At 45.4% G+C, this 23,667-nt stretch overlaps 2 protein-coding genes across 5 annotated transcripts; both read left to right on the plus strand.

The window, feature by feature from the left end:
• Window positions 1-1,103: 1,103 nt before the first annotated feature.
• Window positions 1,104-17,651, plus strand: Txnl4a (thioredoxin like 4A). Of its 4 annotated transcripts, none has more exons than XM_036204353.1 (4): window positions 1,104-1,223; window positions 1,483-1,672; window positions 12,599-12,702; window positions 16,845-17,651. In XM_036204353.1, exons 2-4 carry the CDS (start codon window positions 1,520-1,522, stop codon window positions 17,014-17,016), a joined length of 429 nt encoding a protein of 142 aa, XP_036060246.1. In that variant the 5' UTR covers window positions 1,104-1,223; window positions 1,483-1,519; the 3' UTR covers window positions 17,017-17,651. The 4 variants fall into 4 exon arrangements, with proteins under 4 accessions (XP_036060246.1, XP_036060248.1, XP_036060249.1 ...); XM_036204355.1 differs by lacking the exon at window positions 16,845-17,651 and adding an exon at window positions 4,709-4,777 and having other exon boundaries at window positions 12,599-12,662; XM_036204354.1 differs by lacking the exons at window positions 12,599-12,702; window positions 16,845-17,651 and adding exons at window positions 4,709-4,777; window positions 6,126-6,189 and having other exon boundaries at window positions 1,106-1,223.
• On the plus strand, window positions 6,126-7,488 carry LOC118594466 (N-alpha-acetyltransferase 11). The gene has a single exon (XM_036204357.1). It carries the CDS (start codon window positions 6,204-6,206, stop codon window positions 6,861-6,863), a length of 660 nt encoding a protein of 219 aa, XP_036060250.1. The 5' UTR covers window positions 6,126-6,203; the 3' UTR covers window positions 6,864-7,488.
• Window positions 17,652-23,667: the final 6,016 nt, after the last annotated feature.

Genomic DNA, 23,667 nt, shown 5'->3' on the forward strand with positions numbered 1-23,667 from the left:
CCTGGGTTTGGTCCTCAGCTCTGGAAAAAAAAAAAAAAGATTATTTTTTTATGTATATGAATGTTTTATCTACAGGTATGTAAGTGAACTGTTTGTGCCTTGTGCCTGAGAAGACTAGAAAAGGATGCTGGATCCCCTGGAACTGAAGTTATGGACAGCTGTCAGCTGACACATGGGTGCTGAAAATCGAATCTAGGTCTTCTGGAAGAGCAAAAAAACGCTTTTCACTTCAGAGCCATTTTTCCACCTTCTGTTTTTGATTTCTAAATGTTATCAGGAGATGAATAGTGGCGATAGTTGTACAATACAAAAGTACTCGTACTTTTTTGTTTCTTTTTTTCGAAACAGGGTTTGTCTGTGTAGCTTTGGTGCCTGTCCTGGATCTTAACACTGCAGACTAGGCTGGCCTCGAACTCACAGAGAACCGTCTGGGTCTGCCTCCCGAGTGCTGGGATTAAAGAAGTGTGCCACCACTGCCCGGCTGTACTCGTACTTAAAGCCAGTAAATGGTTAAAGTGACACATTTATATGCACATAAATAGAGATGAGTTCTATTATGACCTATGGACCATTACGGGGAATAGAGGGATGGATCTGTGAAAAGAGAAATTAGGAGGAGTATAATGGCTGAAGCCAAAGAAAACTGACCTCCAGGCTAAGGTAGAGGGAAAAACAAAAAACAAAAAACTTGGTCATATTCAGAGGAGCGTCTGATGGCGCTGAAAGAGGAGATTTTACACAAGAGTGCATAGATAGGTCTTCGGGAAAGATCAGGAGCACGGATGAAGTTTGGCCAAAGACTTGTCATATTTCTCAGCACAATAAAAAATAATAAAAGTAGAGGCGAACCGCCACCCACAATCCTAGGTGCCTTATGAGATGGGGACATTTGGGTTTCGGCCGTGCTTTGGAGCGCTTGCTAACCAGGCTGGGCCGGGATTCGGCTCGGGCATCCATCCGCAGAGGCACCGGGATGCCAAGAAGGCGAGCACCACGCCCTCACCGTGCAGCGCGAGCCCTCTGCCGACGCTCAGGACCAGCTCGGGTAGCCCAGAGACCCTAGGGCCCGCCCGCGTCCTCATCGCGCATGCGCGCGGAGCAAGCGTGCGCCTGCGCAGCGGCGATAGAAAAACGTCAGCGCGTCCGCCGGGAGGGTCCGCGGCGCGGGAGGCGCTGGTCCTGCGAGGAGTCGCAGGCGGTCGGGCCGCGTGGGCTCTCACGAGGTTAGAGGTTGCCGGGTGTGGCCCCCTGGGGCCGGGGCCGCCGGGGTACGGTCCCCGTGGAGATGGAGGTCCAGGGGTGTGGGCCCGGTGCGAGCCGGGGCCCGGTGCAGGCCTCAGGCCCTGGGCCGCAAGTGGAGGTTTGAGGGTGGCGCGGGCCTGCGGGGTTCGCAGTGGGGCCCCAGGCGGAGAGTCCCGGGTGCGGGCCGGGGTCGTGGGACCCGGGTGGGGTCGCGGACCTCACGGTTCTCTGCACCCGCAGGCAGCTCGCGGCATCCGGCCGCGCAGGCCCGCTCAAGATGTCGTACATGCTCCCGCATCTGCACAATGGCTGGCAGGTAGACCAGGCCATCCTTTCCGAGGAGGACCGCGTGGTCGTCATTCGTTTCGGACACGACTGGGACCCCACTTGCATGAAGATGGACGAGGTTCTGTACAGCATCGCCGAAAAGGTAACGCATGGGCAGGATTCGCTCTGCTGGGCTCTGCCTGCAGCGCGGCTGGGACTTGAGACTCAAGCCGGAAGTCCAGTGTTCCGTACACACCCATTGACCCACAGAGAGGGAAAGACAGGGTTCGTGAACACGTACGGGGAAGGTTTGTGCCAGAAAGTCAGTTTCTTAAACTTTGAAGAGATTTATGATCTCCCTCCTAAAGTACGTGACTCGTTGTGATGATGAATTTTGTTGTGATGATTGGGGAAGAGAATTGTTCTGAGATGGGTCTTGTATATAATCGAGACGGACCTTGAATCCATTATCGCCCTGCCTCAGCCTCTTAAGAGTGTTGGGATTACAGGTGTGCACCACTGTGGACCTTGAGAGTGTTTCTTAAAGAATTTACTAGGGCCAGGTGCAGCGGCACAAGCATTTACTCCCAGCACTTTGGAAGCTGAGGCCGACTGCTCCGAGTTCCAGGCCAGTCAGGACTTAAGACACAGTGCCCCCCCCCCCCCCCAAAAAAAAAACCTAAACAACACAGAGTTACTGTATCATGTGCAAAGTGAACAGAATGAATTTGAGAGTGTTGGAACAGACTTAAGTAGCCTAGTTTAGCAGGATTGGCCTTCCCTTGGTATTTTATTTATTGTATTTATAAATCAGAACTTCTAGGTTAAGATTTTCTTTTCCTTGTGCGAGAGGAGGGGGCAGCGGATTTATTGTGTAGCTCAGGGTAACCTTGAACTGTTTTTCATTCTGCCTCATCACAAGTCCTGGGGTTATAGGCCTGAGCGCCAAAGCACTTTAGTTAGGAAGTTTATTCTCTTTCTGTGAATTCCTTTTGGCAGTTTTAGGATAATTTACTTAGACTTTTGTAATTGTAACAATAGGGCAAACGACAAAGACAGTAAAGTAATAAAATATTTAATGATACTGTTCCATGAGTAATTTGAATATTCTGTTTTCTTTCTTATTTTTTACTGTATTGAGACAGGGCCTCCCTAAGTAGCTCTAGAACTTGTGTAGTCCTCACAGACATCCTTAACTCCTTTCTCCTCACCCCACAGTGCTAGGATTAAAGGCATTTGCCACCGTGCCTAGCCTGAGAGTTTGTTTTAAAGAATAAACACTAATAGAAATGCTGAAACTCTTCCCTCTCATGGATGCTAATGTAAGCTGGCTTAAAGTAATTCTTGTCTTCCAAATGGCTCTCCCATAGCATTATTCATGTACCTGTGCTGCAAGTGAAGCCAGGGCCTCAGACATGCCGGGCGAGTGGTCTATCACTGAACCACAATCACCATACCAAAGAAACTCTTTGGAGGAAGACCTAGATGTGTGTATATGTAGGAAAGGCAGCATTATTTGGCTTTCCATGGATTGGTTTCTGCTTTTGTGTTTAGGAGAGAACAATAGAGGACAGTTCTGACATTTTAGTCATCACAGGTGTCTTCAGGGATGTTGATCTGGACTGGGGTGCAGAAAGCCTTGTTAAAGAGAGTGGGTCCCAGGGAATTCAGAGACACCCCCCCTGGCGGGGGCTGGGGAGCAGAAGTTAGGCTCAGGGCAACAGTACTTCTCAGCCATCCCTGCCCTGTTCCTCTTGGACTCCAGGACAGTGAAGACCTGAGGGAGTGGCTAGGGTTGAGAGAACATTTCTCTCCCATGCTGGCTGTTTTGCTAGTCAGGGCTAGAGGTGAGAATGAGGTGGTTGTAATGATGGAATGTTGATCCACCAACAGCTGCTGGGATTCTCTGAAGCAGCACCAAAAGCCAGTCTGTGCTGTTGGGTCTGTGTCAGGGGCGGCTGTTCCCTAACCGTCCTAACCTGAAGGTGGCATGAGCGGCCTGGGGTGGGGCTTCCTGTCAGGATGGCTGGGTGTGCTGATGCCCTGGGCTTTGCCCAGCTAAGTAGAACTTTTTTGCCGGAAGTGTTCTCTCCTTTCTCGTTGTACTGTGTCAGGTGCAGATGGGAACTGTCAGCTGTACTAGACATGTGTTGTATTTGCTCGTGGGCGCAGTAGTCTCATTTTAAAACATTTTCTTTCATCTTTAAACTGCTTTTTCTTTTGTCCTAAATTTGATCATAGTTGTTTGGTTTTCAAGACAGGGTTTCTCTGTATAGTCCTGGTGTCCTGGAACTTGCTCTGTAGCCCAGGCTGGCCTCAAACTCACAGAGATCCCCCTGCCTCTGCCTCCCTAGTGCTGGAATTAAAGGCGTGTGTCACTACTGCCCAGCTTTGATTATATTCTTAATAACTTCTCCACTCTTTCCTTTTTAAAAATTTTCTGGTGCTGGCATGCATAGGCAGGTGGGCTATGTCCTCCAGTTTCCTTTTATTTTTCCTGTGTGTGTGTGTGTGTGTGTGTGTGTGTGTGTGTGTGTGTGTATGTGTATGTGTGTGTGTCTGTGTGTGTGTCTGTGTCTGTGTGTGGGTCTGTGTGTGTGTGTGTGTGTCTGTGTGTGTGTGTGTGTGTGTGTGTGTGTGTGTCTGTGGTATTTGTTAGCAGTAATCCTCAGTCCATCTTTCACCTCATTATCCATTGAGGCGGGCCTTTCCTTAAAACTAGAGCTTGCCACTAAGGCTAGTCTCACCAGCCCTCGGGATCTGGGGGTCCTCTGTCTTCACCTTCCTAGACTAGAATCAGAGAAAGGCCATCGTGCCTTCTTGGTAGTTATGTGGGTTTCTGGGGTTCTGAACTTGGGCCCTGCAAGCTCTCTAATCACTGAGTAATCTTTTCCATATCCTTAATAAGCCTTTAAAACTGTGTTTTAGAATAGGTATTAAAAATGTAATTAGAGGGTTGGGGATTTAGCTCAGTGGTAGAGCACTTGCCTAGCAAGCGCAAGGCCCTGGGTTCAATCCTCAGCTCAAAAAAAAAATGTAATTTGAAATAAATTAAAAAGACTACTATTAATGTTTTGCTTTCTTAGTATAATGGCAAAATATAAATTCATATTTCTGGAAACTGGGGGAACAAAAATTGTTGAAATTTTAAGATTTTAGTATAAAGAACAGTATAACTATTTGAAAATCTCCTCTGCAGAAATGGAAGATAGTGGGAGTTCTTTCTCATCTTGTATGAGTCCTGTTTGGATATCCCAGCTGTTGTAAAGTGAGTAAAAGTTCCGTGTGCTCAGGCTGGACTTGAGTGTCCCATTTCTCCTGGAATGTGTTCATTAGCCAGTGTGCATCTTGCAATGGCCGCCTCCCCCTAATGCTGAACTAGTTTTGAAGTGAATAGTTCTGGAAGAAAGGGAGTTGGAGCAGGTGTTCTTAAAGATCTAGAGCTGTGATCTCCTTCCCATTGGGTGGGAATATACTTTGCTACAAAAGTGCTCTAAGAATTAGTTTTCCTTTAATACTGTGACACACAAAAGTAATGAGAAGTTTAGTTTCGTGTGTTAAAAAGTCCATAGAAATGGCATTTAAAATACCTTCTGAGTATGTTGACATGTAATGGCATATTCTGAAAGAAACTTACATTGTGGCTGGTGAGATGGCTCAGCAGGCGGAGGCCACACAGGAACCCACGTCAAAGTCAAGGAAAGAACCAACTCCACAAGTTCTCTGACCTCCACACATGTGCTGTGGCATGTTTGTACCATATACACACATGAATATAAATGTACACAAGATAAAATTTGAGAATACTGTACAAGACAAGTAATGTTTATAGATCTTTTAAAGAATGCCGTCAGGGAGCCTGTCTTCTGCTTGGCAGTGAGGACTGATCTTTGGAATCAGAACTCAGCTAGGCGAGGAGTCTCAGACACAGCCGAGTGTGGACTTTGGTGTTATTGTGGAGCTTGTGAAAAACTTCTCTGCCCAGACACAAGCTTGTTAGGAAGCACATACAGATGGGGCCCATGCTTTTTAAAGTTCCATAATTTGTGGGAAATAAATATACAGAGCATATACAAAGCAATATTTTTCTATTTTCTAAAACGGCTATTGGAGGAAAAAGTAGTGGACATCTACTTTAATCTGTTTTATATTAAACGGGAGTGGCAATTTTAGTGAACTGCACATTGATAAATGGGTGGGCAGTAAGTGGCAGGAGAAACAGTGCTGCTGAGTTTATACTAGCCCACATGGAAGCAAGAGCCAGAGTGCAAGCAGCCCCTATTTTGAGATACCTTGCACACAGTGCTGTTGCAGATAGAAACCAAGAAGGTGCGGAGTTAGCAGGGAGGCCTGATGCTGTCCATGCTAGTACTTTCTCGCCCATTGTCACATGAGTGTATAGCCTCACAGGCACATCACTCTTTGACAAGACCCTGCTCTCAAGGTCTTGTGGATGAGAGCCTCTGCAAGCTTGAGTACAGAGTTAAGATCATGTCATTACATTAAGGTTCCGTAGCCAGGACTGCCTGTTAAATCTTATTCTTCAAAGATACAGTTATAATGACGGTGCTGTGTTTCTTGAGTTTTGAAATACACCTTTGTGTCAATTCCTCGAGGCAAACGCGGTTGGTGTCGCTTGTGCTCCGTGGCATCCTCTCTGGTTCTCGAGTCTGATAGGCCTCTCTGCTGCCAATATGAATATCCGCCGTGCTCGGCCAGATGACCTGATGAACATGCAACACTGCAACCTCCTTTGCCTTCCTGAGAACTACCAGATGAAGTACTATTTCTATCATGGCCTCTCTTGGCCCCAGCTCTCCTACATTGCTGAGGATGAGGATGGGAAGATCGTGGGTTATGTCCTGGCCAAAATGGAAGAGGATCCTGATGATGTCCCTCATGGACACATCACCTCACTGGCTGTGAAACGCTCCCATCGGCGCCTTGGCCTGGCCCAGAAGCTGATGGACCAGGCCTCACGGGCCATGATTGAGAACTTCAGCGCTAAGTATGTATCCCTGCATGTCAGGAAGAGCAACCGAGCAGCCTTGCACCTTTACTCCAACACCCTGAACTTCCAGGTTAGTGAGGTGGAGCCCAAGTACTATGCGGATGGAGAGGATGCCTATGCTATGAAGCGGGATCTCTCCCAGATGGCAGATGAGCTGAGACGGCAGCTGGTGCTGAAGAAGGGCAGATACGTGGTTCTGGGCTCCAAGGAGAACCAGGGCAGCACACCTGGTTCTGAAGAGGCCTGTCAGCAGGAGAACCTGGCCGGAGAGGATAGTGGCAGCGACAGCAAAGACAGCACTGATGTCCAGGACAGCTTGCAAGACTTGGAGTCCACCTCCTAGAGCCTGCAGGAGCATTATGGTTCTTGTCTTTTAGCCTGGCTAAAACACACGTTTCTGGGGAACCTGGCTTTGCTCTCTACCTACTCTGGGGTCATCTCACAGTGATCCAGTGGCTTCTCATTTTCAGCGCTTAGCAGCCTTGCACATAGCCTCCACTGATCATGAAGGCGCTCTGGACACAGAACCTCTGTGCAGGAGCCAGGGAATCTCGAGGACTGCCATCGCAGCGCCTTCCTTGGCTTCTTCATGCTGCCGTTGTATTCTGTTTGCAGCTGTCCTGCACTGACTGTGTGTGTCCTGGAGATTTTGCCTAGAATGCCAAACAGGAAGTAGGGACAACTTGGGAATCTCCCCCAGCTTTCAGCGTTTGCCGTTATTTATCTGGGTTTTCATTCTTGAGTAGGCAGGACTGTCAAGTCAGTCCTATGCCCGCTGCCTCTCTGTCTGGTGGAAGTTACCTCCTCTTGCTTTCTCTGTCTGGAAACTGCCTGTGCCCTGCCTTGCCTCCTTTTGAAGAATGTTCCCTTCCCAGTGGGAGAAGGCTCTAGGTATCAGACTTCTACTCAAGCAGAAATCAAATTGTAATCTCTAACCTGAAAGAAAAAATAAAAATACCGAAAAGGAATACACATTTGTCATGGGAGTTCATTGGTTAATCCTTACCTAGTACTCTGTGTTTGGTCCCAATGCCACCTCTGTAGAGGTGACAAATTCCACCCTTACGGTTTAGGGTTGATCTCAACGCTGGGATCCAAAGGAAGGGAAAGGCCCTGTGATGTCTCTGTCTTCTGGATGACCTGCCATTTCCTTATTCAGTGAAGAGTAGGAAATAGGGCCTTTTAAAAAGATTTGCCATAAACCAGCATCTGGTGTGGAGAATTATGAGGGAATGTTGAATTAGAATATTTGTGTGCTTATTTATAAAACAGATGAGGATTTCATTTTTGAGAGGACATGGTTCCTCTTACCAGTTTCTATTTTATTTGGGGTACTGGAGAGTCTAGATGTCTAAATAATCCCCACTCTGAAAGGTATTCTGACCTTTCATTGGATTAGCAGTTCATACTGTAGAAGGCAGAGTTAGTCTTTTCCTTATTGATAATTTAAATTTTAACTTTGTTGTAATGCACATGAAATGAGGAATATTTCTGCTTTGTGACACTTAAGATTAAGCAATGTGGTGACACACCCCTTTGATCCCAGCACTCGAGCTAGAGGCAGGCAGATCTTGAATTCCAAGCCAGTCTGATGTACAGAGTGAGTTCTGGGCCAGCTAGGACTACACAGTAAGACCTCATCTTAAAAAAAAGAAAAGAACTTGCCAGGGAACTGGAGCTTTGCCTTGTGAATGTCTTAACCTTAGCCCCTCCTCTCCAGGCTCTCTAGGACCATGGGAAAAACACAGCAGATCCATGTTGGCTGTTCACCCCATAGAAGGGGAGTGAAAGCTGAAGAGACGCTTTCCTTCCCCGCCCACCTCTCCATCCTTTCCTGTCTTGTCTAGGGACTGCCTCACCTCAGAACTTTGCATGCAGCTTTCCCATGCTTTGCCCTGTCATCTGTGACTGCCCAGGAGTCGGTCAAGACACACACACGGGCCTCCTTGTGGGTTGGGTTTGAGATTACAGTGCAGGCCTCACACACCCTAAACATCTTCCACACAAACATTAAAGTACCAGCACCAATACCACCTGTGCTTGGGCCCTGCTGGGAGCAAATGGTGGCCATGAAGAGTCTTCCCCAGCCCAGCATCAAGTCCATCCCGAGCCTTTGAGCCATTGTTCCAATGCTTAGTTTTCTTAAACTCTTTGTACCAACAGGACTTGGATACCTTGTGAGCCCAGCCAGTGTGCAGAGCCCTTGCATGCTTCTCCAAGAAGAATTCCTGGTTTTGCTTTCCCATCCAGGAGCTGGATGGTGGGATTTGGCTGCTCTTTTGTGTCTGTCTCCACTCTCTCCCAGTGCCCCACTTTGGTGTTTCTAGATGGGGCTTTTTGGTAGTCCTGGGTGCCCTGGAACTCTGTAGACCAGGCTGGCCTTGAACACAGATCTGCCTGGCTCTGCCTCCCACATGGATGTGTCTTTGTCTTTATAGGCAGAGTTCTCTCTACATGAATGATTTCCACCCTCTGCAATTCTGCCTCTGCCTTTTTAAGCAGAACAATTTCTTTATGACTCAGGAAATCTCATCCAGAGGTGTTTGGGACAGACCTGGGTCCAGTTTCAGCTCTGCTATTTTCCATAGGTCCTGGGGCCACGTGACAGTCTTTTTGAGCCTTGGTTTTTATATGTGAAATACTAACAAGTTCTCCAAGATTATTGAACTAGAATCCATGAGTGACAGGTTCCTTGCATGTAGTAGACGTATTTGAGCTAATCTGCCCTGATATGTTTATGGAAGTCCTTACAGTATGTGTTTGACATGAAGCCTTCGTCTAATGATGATGGGCCAGACTAAGCTTGAAGGCATAGGAGAATCTTGGTATCTTCAAACAGGTTGGTGTTTATTCAGGTGCTCTCCCAGGTCACTAAATGCCCTCATATTTAAATGGTTGTGTGGTTGGTACTTGGCTGTGTGTTTGATCCTGAGCAGTTGAAGAGAAAATGGAAATGCAGCCCCCACTCTTAATCTCGTGATTCTGTGGCCTCAATTTTTGTAGTGAGCTATTTTATTTTTAAACAAACTAGAATAGAGTATGTTTACTTTGAAAGCTGGCTCCTGGTGACCTGGCTAATGGTTTTAATATGGATATAATGGGAAAGCAGAGTTTCAGAAATAATTTCAGTGAGAATGAGATCCAACTAAGGTATGATGTATGAGGGCACAATGTTAAGGGTTTCTTGAGTGATTAATAGAAAAGCACACGTCCCTGTGCACCGTGATCTGTAGATGGTAATGTACACACATACTTCATGCAGCATGGCATGCATGACATGTACATGGCACATATTGCTTACGTGCCATGATGTGTAGACAGTGGAGCACACACATGCACAGTGCACCCTGTACCATGTTTAAGATCTCCATTAAAGCTAAAGACAAGTAGAGTCCTTGTTAAGTGTAAGCTCTCACTGGTGGTAGATTTAATTTCCTTACCATATTTCAAAACGCTACCAACAATAGAGTGCAGTGAGTACCTGTCATGCTCTCAGTGTGGTATTCTCTAGCTTGCCTTTGTGCTGTATTACTGGAAGCAGATCCCAGATGCCATGTTCACCATAAATTTTCTAAGCTGGATTGGGGTGGGGGGTTTTGTGGTTCTGTCAGTCCAATCCAGGGCTTTGCATATGCTAGGCAGGTGCTGCACCCTGGCCTATATTCCCAGCTGAGAAGTTGAGAGTTTGGTCTGTGTTTTGCAGGTGGTTTGGTGAGGGAGCACACTGGGGTTTGAACCTTGCATGCAGAGCAAACACTCTATCACTAGGGTGTGCACCCATCTGTGGGTTTTAAGAAAAATAGTCATATTAAGAAATAAGGAAATGGACATAATGGTGCATGCCTGTCATCTCAGAGCATGGGAGGCTGGGGCAGGAGGGTCACAAGTTCAGGGCCTGCCTGGGCTTCCCTGAGTTCAAGTGAATCGAGGTCAGTGAGGGAAATTCAGTGAGACCCTATTTCAAAATGGAAAATTGGAAATGCCAGAGATAAGCTCAGTGGTAATAATATGCTTGCCTCATTCATAGGCATGAGGCCCTGGGTTCAATTGGCAGTGCCACAGAAGGAGAAAAGCACTAACGTGTTCTTAGCCAGGTGAGGTTAGTGCACACCTGTAATCCCTGCACTCTTCAAGATCATCTTGGAACTACAGAGCAAATTTGAGGTCATCCTGGGCTATATAAAAAGATCTATCTCAGACAAACCCCAAACATACAGGACATGGAAAATCCTGTTTTGTGGATGTGCCACAGTACAAATGTGGCCAGAGGACAACTTGGGAGTTAGTTCCCTTTATCATGTGGGTTGCAGGGTTCTGAGGTGGTCAGGCTTAAGGGCAAAAGCCCTTACCTGTTGAGCATCAAGTGAATACCAAGTCAACAGTATTGACGCTTCGGGGATGTTAAGGCGACTTAGGAAAAATGTGGAGTCGGGCTTGGGTATATGCTCATGTATGACCTTGTGCCAGCTAGTGACTTACTCTCTGAGGGCAGCCTTTTAAGGTTCTTGTGAAGATAAAATGAGACAAGATGTCCAAGAATGGGTGTGTATAGCAAGATGGCTAACTAGCAGGTCGAAGCATTTGCCCCATAAGCCTGATGACCTGAGTTCAATCATCTGGGCATCTCTGGTGAAAGGAAGGACCTGGTCCTAGAGTTGTCATCTGACCTCCTCATCCCTACACACAGACACATGGTAATTAAAGTTCTTAAAAGGGTGAATGGGAAATGGGAAAGGAGGTTGTTTGTTGGTACCACTCCTGGTCATGGCAACCTGTCACTGATGTCCTCGGCTTGTATATATGTCTCCAGTCCACGTTTCCCAGTGGCTGTCATGTAACGTTGTCCCTGTGAATAGAGAGCAGTTGTGGACTTGGGGCCCACCTCCTCATCTTGACCCTGACTGACCTCATCTGCAGTGACCTTCTTTCTGGAGTCACTTCTCAGTTTGGGGGTTAGGAATTAGACTCCTGGGGCACAGTTCAACTATGACATGCCTAAGTTGTGCCTTTACAGTGCACAGAGCATTTTAAAGGAAGAAATCCTACTCTGGGTCTAAGGCTGTTTAAGATTTATCCTTAGGAAATGGTGAAAAAATATGTACATAAATTTAAAGGTAACATGCATGGTGGATTTATTGATACTCCTAGGACCTCAGGAAGAAAATAACCATAGAGTGCCGAAATATGGTGTAGTCATTGGATGGAGTATTGGCAGCTAAAACAGCAGTCTTGGGTGAAGGCGAAAGACACGTCTCAGTTAGAATGCTCGCTCGCCTAGCATGCACAAAGCCTCGGGTTCCAGTTCCAGTGTCACTGAACCTGGGCTGAGGTCAGCTTGTAGTCTGAGCAGGAGGAGAAGTTCAAGGTCATCCTTAGCTGCACAGCAGGCCGAGGCCAGCATGTCTTAAAAAAAATGAAGTATGTCTTTGGAAATTTACATGAGAATGCCTACAGTTGAAGCAGGACATAGATGAGTGTGGCCACGTTTTGTTAAAATGGTGTAGTTTTCGCTGTACCTAGGAGAGATGGGGCAGAACTTGACAAAAATATTAACAGCAGTTGCCTCTGAGTGGGATTTAAGATGATTTTAATCTCATGGTTTGTTTTTTCTTCTGAATTGATGAATTCGGACTAGAAAATTCTTCAAATAGAACGTTTAGCTCAGGGTATAGTAACTGTCAGTATTCGTAAGCATTGAAGCAAAGGCAATCGGGGAGAGTGGATGGCTAAATCCTACAGGCATGTTTAATGCCTGTAATGAGTACTTGTACAAACTTACAAAAATGCGTGTGGCTTGTTGGTGAGTGAGTGAGAGGTCTGTGGACGTTTTCTGCAGGACTGTTAACTTGATGTCTGAGACAAGTTTAATTTGTAAGTGACTTGGAAATGCCACAATTGTAAGTAAGTAGCACTAGCCAGGATCCTGGCAGCATTCTGCGGTTTTTGTCTACTAGCTCTATGGGACAAATATTTAATAACTAGTTTGAAAAAAATGCCCAATTATACAGAGTCTTGTTTTTGCTTTAATTTGCTTTTTTGAAATGAAAGCCATTTTGGTATTTTTAAATCTCTTTCTAGGTTAAAAATTTTGCAGTTATTTATCTTGTGGATATTACAGAAGTACCTGATTTCAACAAGATGTATGAGTTATACGACCCATGTACTGTCATGTTTTTCTTCAGGTATGTTATCTTAAAGTTGTTACTTAAGTGGACTACTGTTGGTTTGGGAGTTTGATAGGACGGAGTCTTTTGTTTAGAAGGAAGTCAGTTGTGCAGTTTTACCTTAGGCAGTCAGTGTGAATCTTTGAAATGATTCCAAAGTAGCAATTCCAGGTTTAACATTCGCTCAGTAACAAATTACACATTTGAAATACAGTGCAGAAGGTGGTGTGAAGTCCAATTAAATGGAAGACATTCTTACTGGCATTTAAGATGCCTTCAGAGAAACTCTGCTGATGAATAAACCTTTTAAAAATTAACTTCACGGGTTGGGGATTTAGGTCAGTGGTAGAACAAGCGCAAGGCCCTGAGTTCAGTCCCGAGCTCCAGGGGGAAAAAAAAGTTAGGAAGGTTTTATGCCAGGCGGTGGTAGCGCACGCCTGTAATCCCAGCATTTGGGAGGCAGAGCCAGGTGGATCTCTGTGAGTTCGAGGCCAGCCTGGCCTACCAAGTGAGTTCCAGGAAAGGCGCAAAGCTACACAGAGAAACCCTGTTTCGAAGAACCAAAAAAAAAAAAAAAAAAAAAGTAACTTCACTTGTTAAATATTATCATTGACTTCATTTGGTGTCCTTTGATAAAACTCAAGAAAACCTGAACTTAACTACTTTGCTTATACTATCCAAGATTGTTTCATCATCTCAAACACTCCGCTGGAGATTTGGAAAGACATCTCCATTTGACATTGGCAATGCTCGTTAAAAGTTTTTCCTATATATAATTACTAAAGAAGTTGGTGTATAGTCATAGAACTCCAAAAGTAGTGTCCAAATTGATAAGCAGGGTTGTGTGTTTCACCTTGTACAGAGACTTAGCAGTGTGAATTGGCTCTCATTTATGAATTTACAGTTCTGGAGGTAAGCAGGGCCAACTGAGTCCCTGCCAGAGCCTCACAGGTTTGACTTGTAGGCCATGGAACTGTCTGGAGTCCCCTCTGGGTGTCTAAGGCTTCTTGGTGCTGTTGGTGGGAGCCACTCTGCTCTTAAAGGCTCCTCCACCACAATAAGGCAGCATCCGTTGTCTGTCACAGTGAGTCCTTTTTATACAGTCTTCCAGCTCTACCTCTTGGAGGGTTAGACTCACCTGTGTAATCCGAGATAATCTCCTTTTGAAAGCCAGCTGCTGAAGAGCTTGATGTATGTCTGGAATTTCCTCTGCAGTATCACGAGCCAGGGTCACAGGGAAGTATCATAAGATTTTACCTATTACTCCTCAAGATTATCATCCTTCCCATAAGGATCCCACGCCTGGACGCAGCAATTCACAGTCCTCATTGTCCTGATCACTCGAGTCAGCATGGTTGAGTTCTGTGGCAGAAGCACAGCTCCAGCTGTAAATCCCCTTTATCTCTGCTTCTGTGAAGCTGAGACATAGTGAGGCCTCCAGTAGTTCTGGCTCAGAGGAAATGGGTGGAAATGCCCCAGTCCCCCCACCACACACACAGTAGGGCTCCACGAGCTTCTTAGGTAATATGGCTTGGTATTCCCCTCCTAGCAGTGTTTTACCTCTGGGAAGGGGTCTGACCACGTCCCCTTCTTTGTGATTGGTGCTTGTAACTGAACAGGTTGACCAGCCTCTAGCAACCACAGTGGGCACCATTCTCTCCTCCTCTCCACAGTCCTTTCTGTCCTTCACAGTTTGAGGGTGCAAGTTAAGCAGAGGAGGTATCCTCTACTGGGTGACTTCTGAATAGGATGCCTTCTCTAGACTGGGAAGGCCACCCACCCTTGGGAGACACACCCACTGTTATCTCCTGTGTCTGAGTGCTCTGACCTATGGTCATGCCAGGCCTTCAGCATAAGTTCTGATGCCCATGTCCTTGTTGCTTTTCTGTGCCACATATTCAGCTGCCATTGCAGAATCTCAGCATCTTATTATCTGCAGCGGCTGGGAACTTAGTCTTCTTATGAACAGTCCTGTGTCTATTCATCTCCTCCTCCTCCTGACAGGGAGGAAGCTGGCAGCACTTCCTTGTTTGGAAGTCAAGTCTCTACTAGATACACAAGAACATCATGGCCGAGTTGTGCTTTTCATACAACCATGGGACACAGTTGTTCCCAGTGTGCAACTAAAGTCCCCTTTCCTCTTTTTGAGAAACAAGGTCCTTACTTCAGGTGGGACGGGAGGGGTCATCATAGAAAGAAGGTTGTAGGGAACAATGTCATTGTGTAGATAGGGACATAGTGTGCTCAGCACAAATATACACAAAGAGTAAACCACGGAGCCCAGCAGGGCTACTGTGGTGTGGGTGGTAGGCAATGTGGGTGTCTGCCCCATTCCTGGGCTAATTGAGGACATGGAATGCTGCCCTGAGAGCAAATGTTTGACACGCAGAAATTATGTCAAACTAACCTCTTCACTGCTCTCAGAACTAGTGGAGCGTGATCATGGACTATAGCTGAAGCTGGATGCATGATCCTGTAGAAGTGAAAAGTTAAAACTAAAAAGTAGATTTTTAGCAAACTTGGAAAAATTCATGCAAGTGCAACCGGAGTTAACATCAGAAAGTGCAAATACAGGTTCCTAGGGAGTAGGGTGAGGAGACGTATCCTCTGAAGGGTTATTTGCTTCCCAGTCACAGCAGACAAGGACATGCAAGGTCACCATTCTCAGCTCACAGTTACAAGGCTTTTGGTAAATCTGTACCAAGTTCCTGTAAGCAAAACATGACAAAGTTACACATTGCTTTTTCAAGAAAATTAGTGCAACTCTCTGGAAAATTACTTGTCTTTCCAAGTGATAGAACTGTCTCTTGACAGTTCTTATGAATGCACAATTGCAGGACACTTGTAGAATATTATTGTAAGGTGTGTTACTTCTGTTTATGTTGCATTTGTTTAACTCTGTGAAGCTGTGTTCCTTTGCCTGTCTAAAACACTTGATGGTCTAATAAAGAATGAATGGCCAGGGCTGGAAAGATGGCTTGGAGGTTAAGAGCACCAACTGCCCTTCCAGAAGTCCTGAGTTCAATTCCCAGCACCCACATGGTGGCTCACAACCATCTGTAATGAGATCTGGCGCCCTCTTCTGTATACATAATAAATAAATAAATCTTAAAAAAAAAAAAAAAAAAAAGAATGAATGGCCAATAGTGAGGCAGGAAAGAGAAATAGGCAGGGAAATCTGGGAGGAAAAAAGAAGTAGCCAGAGAAGGAGGAGGACTCCAGGGGCCAGCCACCCAGCTACACAGCAAGCCACGTAGTAAGAGTAAGATTTACAGAAGAGGCCAGGCAGCAGTGGCACATGCTTTTAATCCCAGCACTAGGGAGGCAGAGCCAGGCGGATCTCTGTGAGTTCATGGCCAGCCTGGTCTACAGAGCGAGATTCAGGCAAAACTACATGGAGAAACCCTGTCTCTGAAACAAACCAAAAAGAGAAAAAAGGAAAAAAAAAGTTTACAGAAGTAAGAGAATGGGAAAAGCCTCGAGGCCAAAGATAGATGGGATAATTTAAAGTTAAGAAAAGCTGGCTAGCAACAAGCCAAGCTAAGGCCAAACATTTATAATTAAGAATAAGTCTCCCTGGGTGATTTATTTGGGAGTTGGGTGGCAGGCCCCCCAAAAGAGCAAGAACAACAGGACACAGTGTTGCATGCCCTCAATACTAGAACTTGGGAGACAGAAGCAGATGGGTCTATATAGTGAGTTCTGGGACAGTCAGAGCTATGTAGAGAAACCCTGTCTCCAAAATCTAAATTAAAAAAAAAAATAATGTATATGAATGCATGGAAACACAGAAGAGTGCACGAAGGGTGTGTGCCTGCTGCATTGCATTTCTAGGGAATTCTTTTTTTTAATTTATACAGTGTTGTTCTGCCTGCACGCCAGAAGAGGGCACCAAATCTCATTATAGATGGCTGTAAGCCGCCCTGTGGTTGCTGGCATTGAACTCTGGACCTCTGGAAGAGTAGCAAGTGCTCTTAACCTCTGAGCCACCTCTCCAGCCCTGGGAATAATATTTAGTGTTTGTTTTTATTTGGTTTTGGACTGTGGTCGCTCTTGCTGGTCTGTGCCTTTAAATGACATCATAGGCACTTAGAACAGCAGGAAGAATAGACTTGTTTGTGGAATTCTCTTGTGAGCATTGCTGTTCTTTTCTCTTCCAGAAACAAACATATCATGATTGACTTGGGCACTGGCAACAACAACAAGATCAACTGGGCCATGGAAGACAAGCAGGAGATGGTGGACATCATAGAGACTGTGTACCGTGGTGCCCGCAAAGGCCGGGGGCTGGTGGTGTCGCCCAAGGACTACTCTACCAAGTACAGATACTGAGCGCTGCCCTTACAGGCTGTGCAAAGGACATTGGGAGCCTCTCCCATGTAGAAATACTCAGTTCTTCATAGCCTTTGGAAAGGGCCTGCAGCGAACATGGCAGGGTCTTGAGATGAGAGTTACGGGGCCTTAAGTAGCTGGAGCAAATAAACATGGTGAAGGAACAGTGGCTAGCTGCTGTGTGTGTTACTGATTGCAAATGTCTTTACTCTTGAAGTGAAATCCAGGTTTCTGTCCCGTGAGGCTGTCAAGTTCCGCATCCTCAAGTGGTTGCTACAGCTGTTAGAACAAACTACCACAGACTGGGTAGATTCCACAGAGACACATCTGCTTCGGGGTATGAGCCTGAGGTAAAGGTGTTCCAGGGTTCCATTTGAGGTTGTGGGCCATCTGTCCCTGCCCCTTGGCTCTGGAGGTCACTGGCAGTCTTTGCTGATCCTTAGATTGAGGATACTTTATCCCAGTCTTTGCCATTTTCTTTACAGGTTTTCTCCTCATGTGTATGTCTGTCTCAAATACCCCCAGTTATAAGAATACCAGCCACACATTGCTTGAGTCACTCCCCACTTCCGAACAAGCTTATCTTGACTAATTATGTGTGATAACCACTCCAAATAAAGTCATGGTCTGAGATACTGGGTTTAAAACATCAGTATATGGATTTGGGGTAACATAACCCACAACAGGAACCAGACTTAATCTCACTCGGCATATAAAATAGCACAGTGAGCCAGGTGTGATGCACTCCTACACGCCGCCTGAGACAGGAAGATGGCAAGTCTGAGGCCAGTCTGTAAGCTCGCCTCAAAACACACAAACAGTGATTGTTTTGAGCCTTCCCTTGTATTTTAACACTCCTCCTCAGACCGTGTCCATACCATGCTTCCAGTGGAGGTGGGGAGCCTCATTCCACCTGGTGAGAGGCCCAGTATCTACACCAGTTTCCTTGTTTCTTCTCTTTCCCGGTGATGTGGAGGGACCTGGGTCTTCCATGTCACCTCTGAATACATCCTCAGAAGTGAAAGGTCAACATAAGAGGAACTGACCTTATTGTCAAGCTTGCCATTGATTCAGGCTGGCCTCTGTACCTCTATGTCATCTTCTTTATATGGAGTGGTGGCCACTCACTAGGCACCAGGCAGATGGACAGACAGTGCCTTCGGTTAGTAAGCTGATCCATTATTGTTAAAACTCAGGAGCGAAGCAAATTTCATAACTACATTTACAAATAAATTCACTTTTCAAATGGACTAAGATATGGGCTTGGGATGCAACTCAGTGGTAGAGATAGTATGCATAATTCTTAGCACTGCAAGAAGTAAAATTCATATGCAGATCTGCAATTTAATCTCCAACATTTAAAAAAGTATAGCCAAGCATGGTGGTGCATACTTGGGAAGCAGAAGCAGGCAGATGTCTGGTTTTGAGGCCAGTCTGGTCATCTGATTTATATAGTGAGACTGTCAGGAAAAAAAGTTTAGATTTCTCACTGCCCAGGGATGGGTCCATATGGAGGTGTTCTAGATTTCCAACATAAAGGGACCCATGCCAGGGCTGACCACCAGCCCCTTCACAGTGGCGTTTCATGTGAACCTGCCTACCATCTCTGTAACAGATTCCCCTCTGCACTATGTAGACTTTACCATTTCATGCAGCAAAGGAGCTCACTCAGTGAGTGATCTAATACGGTAGCTATGGTGCCGTAGATGGGAGGTCATACCTGATGTCAACAGAGATCCTGAGGAGATGGAGAAGGAAGAGCAAGCTGCTCCTAAGAAGGCTGTGACCAAGGAGTGTAGATGTAATTCTGAATGGCCTTATTAAATAGAAAACACAGAGCCAAATGCAGAGTTAAAAGCCCAAAGATCAGAGAACAGTAGCCAAGAGCTGAGACCACCTTCTTACCACCAACTGCCACTGCCATCCTTCCCCTGAGAAAGAGACCTACTTCCTGTGTATCTTTTTATTGACTTTCTGTTCTGCCTTCTCATTGGTTGTAAACCCAACCACATGACCTCCTCGTCACTGTCTGTCTATACAGACCTCTAGGTCTCTATGGTTGGTATTGAGATTAAAGGCATGTGTCTCCAGCCAGGCGGTGGTGTCGCACACCTTTAATCCCAGCACTCTGGAAGGCAGAGGCAGGCTGCTCTGTGAGTTCGAGGCCAGCCTGATCTACAAAGCGAGTTCTGGGAAAGGCGCAGAGCTACACAAGAGAAACCCTGTCTGGAAAAAAAACAAAAACAAAAACAAAAAAAGGCGTGTGTCTCCAAGCTGGCTATGTCCTTGAACACACAGTCTCTGCCTGTCATGTGATCGGGATTAGGAGCATGTGCTACCACTGCCAGACTTCTGCTAAATGACTTGTTATTAGCTCTGACCCCCAGGCAACTTTATTAACATACAAATAAAATCACATTTCAGCACAAATAAAATATCACCATAAAGGAGGGATTTCAGGACGAATGGACAGTGCCATTCCCAAGTTCGTGGCTGTTCAGCCAGAGGTAGCAGACTGGTCCGAAAGCATTCAGGTGCCCTGTGCCTGAGCCCCAGAGGGCTTCACTGTAGCTCCCACTGTTCAACCACTGAATGGATTCCAATAACTACCAAGTGGTCGCTGAAAGGTCAGCAAAGCAAAAGGCAGACGAAAGAACAAACATAAAACTGTGCAGTCCTTTATTTTTTGTGGGGAGGGGGAACGTGCAGAGGGGGTTCTCTATGAGAATCAGAATTCACAGTGCTTACAAGCTGGGGTAGTTACAGTCCAGAAAGGTGGGGGCCTGGAAGGAAGAGTTCCTTTTACAGCCCACAGCTGACCACTGCTAGAGATTAGTGCTGTGGTTCTCAACCTTCCTAATGCTGTGCACTTTCATACAGTTCTTCATGTTGTGGTGACCCCCAACCATAAAATTATTTTTGTTACTTCATAACTAATTTTGCTACTGTTAGGAATTATACATATCTGTGTTTTCTGATTGTCTTAGGCAACCTCTGTGAAAGGGTTGTTCAATCTCCAAAGGGGTCAAAACCCACAGGTTGAGAACCACTGGATTAGAGCATTGTTAAAAATATCAGGTGATCAATAAATATCTTCCCCGGTTGGCCATTACTGGGGTCCCTGGGTCAGGGCAGTCAAGAATCTGGAAAAACAAGATAATTTACCTCTAGAAACCAAATGACCACAACTAGCCAATTCTTCTCCAAGCACTTAAGCAAAGTGGAAAGAAGATGGATGGAGAAGAGTTTCTAAGTAAAAACAAGAAAACACATGGTATAAAACTGGACATGTGGCACATGGGTGTGATCACAACACTCAAGTAACGGAGGCAGGAGAAACGAGTTCAAGGCTAGTCTGAGCTAAAATACTGTATCTTAAAAAAAACCCAAAATTAAGTAAAACTGCATTTCAGTATTATAAGCAACTAGTTAAAAAAAAAAAAAATCTGTGACCCGAACACCTAGCATATAATAGACATTGAGTATATTCCTGACATTCTTTTATCAAAGAAAGGGAAATGGCCAGAAAACATAAAAATACTCAACAACACTATTAAGGAAGGAGATGGAATCAGCCACAGTTTGATTCCATTTCTGTGGTGTCCCACAGAGGCTTCCTAGTGAGACCTTGCTCAGGGCCAGGGAATCTGAGCTTGCTTTACCCAGCAGGGCTGCATTATAGGATGATTTGACCAAAGGTGTGGTTGCCAGGTGTTTGGAAGAGTCTTACTTGGCTATACAGTGTGCTTTGATCTTGCAAGGGGGAGGTCTTTTGCCTTTCCCCTTGGCATATTATAAAAAACCTTTTTGAATAAAGCTCTGGGCATCTGGGTATTGACCCAGGGCCCTCCTGAAGCTATCCTGTGTCTCTGTCTTTCTTATTGTCTCCTTCTATCTTTCTATCTAATATTTCCTCATTCCTCTCTCCTCCACCCAAGAACCCTTCGATAGGTGGAAGCAGGTTGGAGCTGGACTCCGACAGACTCCCACACATTTCTCCTCCACTGGGACAGGCAATAACAAGTGTTGGTGAATATGGAGAGAAATTGTAATCTTCATAAACTGCTGGTGGGGCTATAATGGGATGTAGCCACATTGGAAAACAGGTATGTCCTCGGGAATTTCAGTATGATATTATAGTATAGCCCTACCACTCCTAGGTATAGCCCTGCCCCCACAAAAAAGAACAAATGTCCACACAGAAACTTTTATCCACAGCTGCCCAAATGTGGAAGCCCAGGTGTCCATCACTGGATGAACAGATATAATGTGCAGATAGGCAAGTCTGTTCAGACAGAAAGTGAATAAGTGATTGTGTAGGACTTGGTGCGTAAAGAAGTGGGTACGTAGCAAATGGCTGTGGAGTTTCTTTGAGATTAGGAACATGGTCTAGAATTACATTGTACAATGAACATAAGGTCAAATAGTTCTTTACTGAATTAGGGTGAATTGTATTAAGTTACATTACACTTTTTTGATAATAGCTTTTCAGATGTTGAGGGAAAGGAAAGCAGACAGTTTGCATTCCATGCTCCTTGTATACCTTTTGTTACCAGCTTGCTTGGACTGTCCTAACAGAATGAACAGACTGGCTTACACAAGGAAAATGGATTTTCTCAGTTCTAGAAGCACAAGGCCAAGGTTCGGAGACAGTTCAGCTTCAGAGGGCAGCCTTCTCACTGTGTTCTCATGGCCTGTCCTTAGTGTGCACACAGAGAAAGAGCAAACTTCTGTCTCTCATGAGGACACCAGACCAGACCTCCTAGATCAGGGTCCTGCCCTTGTGACCTTATTTATCCTTAATTACTTCCTTAGAGGCCTTCTCTCCAAATAAAGCTGCACTGGGGTCTGCATACAAACATACCAGTTGAGGGGCTGTAAACATTCAGACCATCACAGACACAGAAGTTAGGTTCAGCTGGCTCTCAGTAAACATCTTCACTGGTGCTCCTGAACTGCAGAACGGTTGACTTGATCTTGCATTCCTGCTTGGATCCAGCTGAAACCAGCTGGTGGTTTTCTTAGCACTTGGAGGTTCGTCTCCAAACATTCCAGGATGCCTTTAGGTAATGTCCAGGACTTACCAAGACAGAGAAGAGTAAGCTTGGAAGTAAACCCAGGGAGCTCAGAGCAGGACGGAATCAAGTTTGCAGAGATCCACAGCGTCACTAGCGTACACAAGCAAAGCGGCAGCCTTATTGCAGCGCCATTAGAAAAGAAACTACACAATCGTTCAGTGTCTGCTGCATAGCACTGAGTTGTTGCTCCAGGGCCCCAGGTACCAGCTGCTGAGCCCAGTACAGCAAACAGGAAGGTGCAGCTGGCTGTAGACTGCCTGTGCAGCCTTAGAGCAAACAAGACAAAGCCCTAACACAGGAACACACTGTGTTCACACTGGTCCATTGAGGAGATCTGAGGGTGGGCAGCTCCGGATTGCTCTGGAACCACAGAGAAGGCATGACAGACAGCACAGTGAGCATAGCCCAAAATTAAAGTATGGGGGAGTCTCTTTGAGGGGTGTGATCCCATCCATAAATTAAAATTTCAACTGATTAAAAACATAAAAATTGTACTTTTGTTGTTTTTGAGACAGGGTCTAACCCTGTAGCCCTGGCTGGCCTAGAACTCCCTAAGTAGACCAGGATTCACAGACTCACAGAGATCTGCCAGCCTTTGTTTCTCGGGTGTTGGGATCAAAAGCGACTCCCCACAAGCTGTTAATTTTAAACTAAAGCCAAAGGTAGGGTAAGGAAAATAAGATGGATGAACATATAAAGGCTCACAGAAGGCCAGTGAGAAGTCATTTATGGGATAATCTCAATCTGTGGGGGTTTTGTTTGTTCATTTTTTGTTTGATTTTGATTTTGACACAGGTATCTACCATAGAGCCAAGGATGGCTTCAAACTCACTGTCTTCCTGCCTCAGTTTCCCTATCACAGGGATTGCAGGCATGTGCCACTGCCTAGCTTTCATGATTCAGATGATGAGGTCTCAGATTTGACTTTCTTCAAATAGCCACTGAGACTGCTAAAATTACAATTATGGCTAAGATACTTTGAAATTTAGCATAGCCAAATAGCACTACTATGATTTCAAACCGCCAAGACCACCAAACTTGAATGATCCAATTTAAGGCACACGTTTAAAGATCAAAAGATACCTACCATCACTGGGAAGATTGGATGGTACTTCCCTTCTTAGGTATGTTTGGCTGAATGCTCTGGATTTAGTCAAACTTTTGACTTGCTGAAGTGTGCAGAGGGTTTGTGGGTAATTTCTCACAATGACATTATTAATAATATTATGAAAATGAGTAATGATCTCAGTGTCCAAGAATTAGTAAACCTTTAGTTTCCTAGATGATTATTGCCATATACTGGAATATTAGGCAGCCACTGGGGGAAAAACATGTGAAATTTTCACATGGCACAATGTTATGATAGGTAAAGAGAATAGGCTATGAGATTATAGGTAACATGATTGAGCATATTAAACTCCATAGGACAAGTGTCATCAGTGGCCAATTGGTGGAAGAACAGGTGATTTTAAGTTTTTATTATGTAGGAATACCTTTTTTATAAATGAGAGACCCTTTAGATGACAATAGCTATCTTTCATTGGTTTGAGTAACTATTTGAAGGCTGAATGGC

This window comes from Onychomys torridus, chromosome 13, assembly GCF_903995425.1.
Source record: "Onychomys torridus chromosome 13, mOncTor1.1, whole genome shotgun sequence".
Taxonomy (NCBI): domain Eukaryota; kingdom Metazoa; phylum Chordata; class Mammalia; order Rodentia; family Cricetidae; genus Onychomys; species Onychomys torridus.